This window comes from Ursus maritimus, unplaced genomic scaffold (assembly GCF_017311325.1).
Source record: "Ursus maritimus isolate PB19 unplaced genomic scaffold, ASM1731132v1 scaffold_21, whole genome shotgun sequence".
Lineage (NCBI taxonomy): Eukaryota > Metazoa > Chordata > Mammalia > Carnivora > Ursidae > Ursus > Ursus maritimus.
The window spans coordinates 49,024,300-49,027,745 of NW_024424564.1; the positions used below are offsets into that span (position 1 = coordinate 49,024,300).

A 3,446-nucleotide genomic window follows, 5' to 3' on the forward strand; every position below is an offset into this window, starting at 1 on the left:
AAGTGGGGAGCTGCTGCTCGGGACTGAAGAGGTTAATGTGCATCTGCTTCCGAATGTTAATGTGTCTAGGTGATGTCAGTGGGAGCCGAGGAAGGAGGGAGTGGGGAGACAAGCGGGGCTTGGAGGCGGCAGAAGCTGCCAGACCGCCAGGAAGACCCCCTTCCGGACTGCAGGGCTCGTTCTCTGGGACAGGCGGGCGGTGCTGCCGCAGCCTGCGTGGGTGGACGGGAGAGCAGGCGACGGGCAGCGGCAGGATGGACCTGGAAGCCTCGCTGCTGCCCACTGGCCCCAATGCCAGCAACACCTCGGATGGCCCCGATAACCTTACCTCGGCCGGTGAGTAGTGCTGGAGGGGAGTCCTCCCTCCTCTGCGCTGGGGGTGGGAAATGGAAAGGTTTCACCTCCTAGCCGAAGTGCTCCGGAAACTTTATTACAGTTCTTGGGGACTGCAGTCTGCTTTGCCCGGAGGGGAAGGGGAGAAGGGGGCGGGGCAGGCAGGGGCAGAAGGGACAGGAACAGAGAAGAGGGCAAAGGTACGTTCAGAAGTGGCAGGGAATGGTGGCCCGCTGGCGAGGGAGACAGGGGAAGACTCACCCATGAGTTCCAAATGCTTTGCAGAAAAAATTCCAGGCTGGAAAAGCAAGCAAGAGAAGCCAGAGGATAGTATGTGAGGAGACAGCTGGAAGCTCACTCATTCACGGATCCCCTTGTCTTTTTACTGAAACTGCAGTAATGGGATCTGAAACATCCTTCCTGACCCCTGGGAAAGGCCCTGGGAAGGGCTAACTCACAGAGCCATGAGGGGATTAACTTTCCTGGTGAATGAAGCTTCCTGACATTTCCAGAGCTGAGATGCCCTGAAATTCTAGCTCCTCAGAAGGAAAGGAAGGAAAAAGAGGAAAGGCTTGTGTGCAGAAAATTCTCAGGCAGCTAGGCTGCAACACACAGTTTCAGTCTCTGCTCACTTGGGAAGCCCAGGCTCAGAAGAGACAGACCAAGGAATTCCCTGATAGGAACCCAGAAGAAGGGTTTGCAGGCCTGATGGACAAAAGCCTCCCTCCACAAGACAGTAGCCCACAGATACGCCTAGGAATCAGTGCACAGCTTCCAACTAGTGATTTCTAAAAGGAGATGATCAGGGCTGCAAACAGAAGAGAAAACACATGCATGCGCCCATCCGTGCATGCACTTGCTCACCCACATGGGCTTGCACACACACATGCACTCGCACGCACACACACACACACACACACACAATTTCATGTCCTTCTGGCTATGTTGACGAGGTTTCCTGGTGAAGCCTACGGGCCCACAGAATAATTCTCTGCAGACAGCTGTGGTTTTTGATTCTGTGCCTTCTGAGAAAATGCAGGAAGTAAAGGACTGGGTCCTTCCACTAACAGGTGGTGCAGGAGAATCTGGTAGGATTAGCCAGGGAACTGGTGGAGGAGGGCAAGGGGACAGGATTAGCAACAGTGTGGGGAGGGAGAATGGTAGGAAAGAATACCAGATGAATGGTGAGCCCTGAGCTGACAGGGAAAGAAGATATGAGGTAGGCAAGTACGTCATCGCTAGAAGCTGAGCACGCCAGGAGGATGTCAGCCCTTAGAGAGGAGTGCATGTCAAATGGTCAACATTTGCTCCTTTTGTCCCCAGGGCCACCTCCTCGCACAGGGAGTGTCTCCTACATCAATATCATCATGCCTTCTGTGTTCGGCACCATCTGCCTCCTGGGCATCATCGGGAACTCCACGGTCATCTTCGCAGTGGTGAAGAAGTCCAAACTGCACTGGTGCAGCAACGTCCCCGACATCTTCATCATCAACCTCTCAGTGGTGGACCTCCTCTTTCTCCTGGGCATGCCCTTCATGATTCACCAGCTCATGGGCAATGGTGTCTGGCACTTTGGAGAGACCATGTGCACACTTATCACGGCCATGGACGCCAACAGTCAGTTCACCAGCACCTACATCCTGACCGCCATGGCCATTGACCGCTACCTGGCCACTGTCCATCCCATCTCCTCCACCAAGTTCCGGAAGCCCTCCGTGGCCACCCTGGTGATCTGCCTCCTGTGGGCCCTCTCCTTCATCAGCATCACCCCCGTGTGGCTCTATGCTAGGCTTATCCCCTTCCCAGGGGGCACAGTGGGCTGCGGCATCCGCCTGCCCAACCCAGACACTGACCTTTACTGGTTCACCCTGTACCAGTTCTTCCTGGCCTTTGCCCTGCCCTTCGTGGTCATCACAGCCGCGTATGTGAGGATCCTGCAGCGCATGATGTCCTCGGTAGCTCCCGCTTCTCAACGCAGCATCCGGCTGCGGACAAAGAGGGTGACTCGCACGGCCATTGCCATCTGCCTGGTCTTCTTCGTGTGCTGGGCTCCCTACTATGTGCTCCAGCTGACCCAGTTGTCCATCAGCCGCCCAACACTCACTTTTGTCTACCTGTACAACGCAGCCATCAGCTTGGGCTATGCCAACAGCTGCCTCAACCCCTTTGTGTATATTGTGCTCTGCGAGACATTCCGCAAACGCTTGGTCCTGTCGGTGAAGCCTGCCGCCCAGGGGCAGCTTCGAGCTGTCAGCAATGCCCAGACAGCCGATGAGGAGAGGACAGAAAGCAAGGGCACCTGACCCTTCCCCTGCCACCCCGGGCACCTCCAAGTCAAGACAGCACAGCAACCGTGGGGAGAGACATTGAGAAAAACCCAAGACCCCTCTGGGAGAATGAAGGAAGGCTGGGCGATAAGGGGTTGTGGCAACTAAAAACCTTCCACAGGGTCCACAAATTGCTGGGGAGGCTGAGAACCAGATTTGGGGGCTTCAAGCGTCAGAAATCCCCTTGGGAGAGTAAGAAGAGACCTTTGGATTGAACAGAAACAAGAAGAAACTTTCGGTTTAAATGTTCACTGGAGCCCTACATCTCTTAGCTCCCATATGCCTTTTTCTCAATTGCTGGTTTATTTGAAATCTGGGAAGGCCAGGGTGTGAGTGGTGCGGCCCTACTACAGGGTCCAGGGGAGATGGGAAAGTGGTATGGTCTCAGCGCTCTTTCCCATCTCTCACTGGTGTGATGGAGGGCAGCCTTTCTCCCAAGCTGGAGGATGATGAGAAATGAAGCATGCCATCTCTCCACGTTCCAGCATCCTGTCAATCTTCCTGTATCTCTAGGGGATGCATGCTTATTTTGGGGGTGGGGGTGGGGCTCTGAGCACACAGGAGTAAAAACCCAATTTGTAGGAGATGCACTTCCTGAGAATGACGAGGCTACCTGGGTGGGTACGGATAGAAGTTTTGAAATTAAGAAAAATGGGGAGGACTAAGGGGGCTTTTGCAGCTGCGGGGACATTGTCGTCATGAGGCACATTTGTGAATCGCCAGATCCAGAGTGGGTGCCCGTCAGGGTCTTGCATGTGCAAGGGTCATTCTAATGCCTGGTGTGTT

The 3,446-nt window shown here is 54.8% G+C and overlaps 1 protein-coding gene across 1 annotated transcript; it reads left to right on the forward strand.

Annotated features, from left to right (window-relative positions):
• The first annotated feature begins 231 nt into the window (after positions 1–231).
• On the forward strand, positions 232–3,229 carry MCHR1 (melanin concentrating hormone receptor 1). Its single transcript, XM_008702964.2, has 2 exons — positions 232–336; positions 1,657–3,229. The coding sequence occupies exons 1-2, from the start codon at positions 255–257 to the stop codon at positions 2,634–2,636; spliced, it is 1,062 nt and encodes a 353-aa protein (XP_008701186.1). The 5' UTR covers positions 232–254; the 3' UTR covers positions 2,637–3,229.
• The last annotated feature ends 217 nt before the right edge of the window (positions 3,230–3,446 follow it).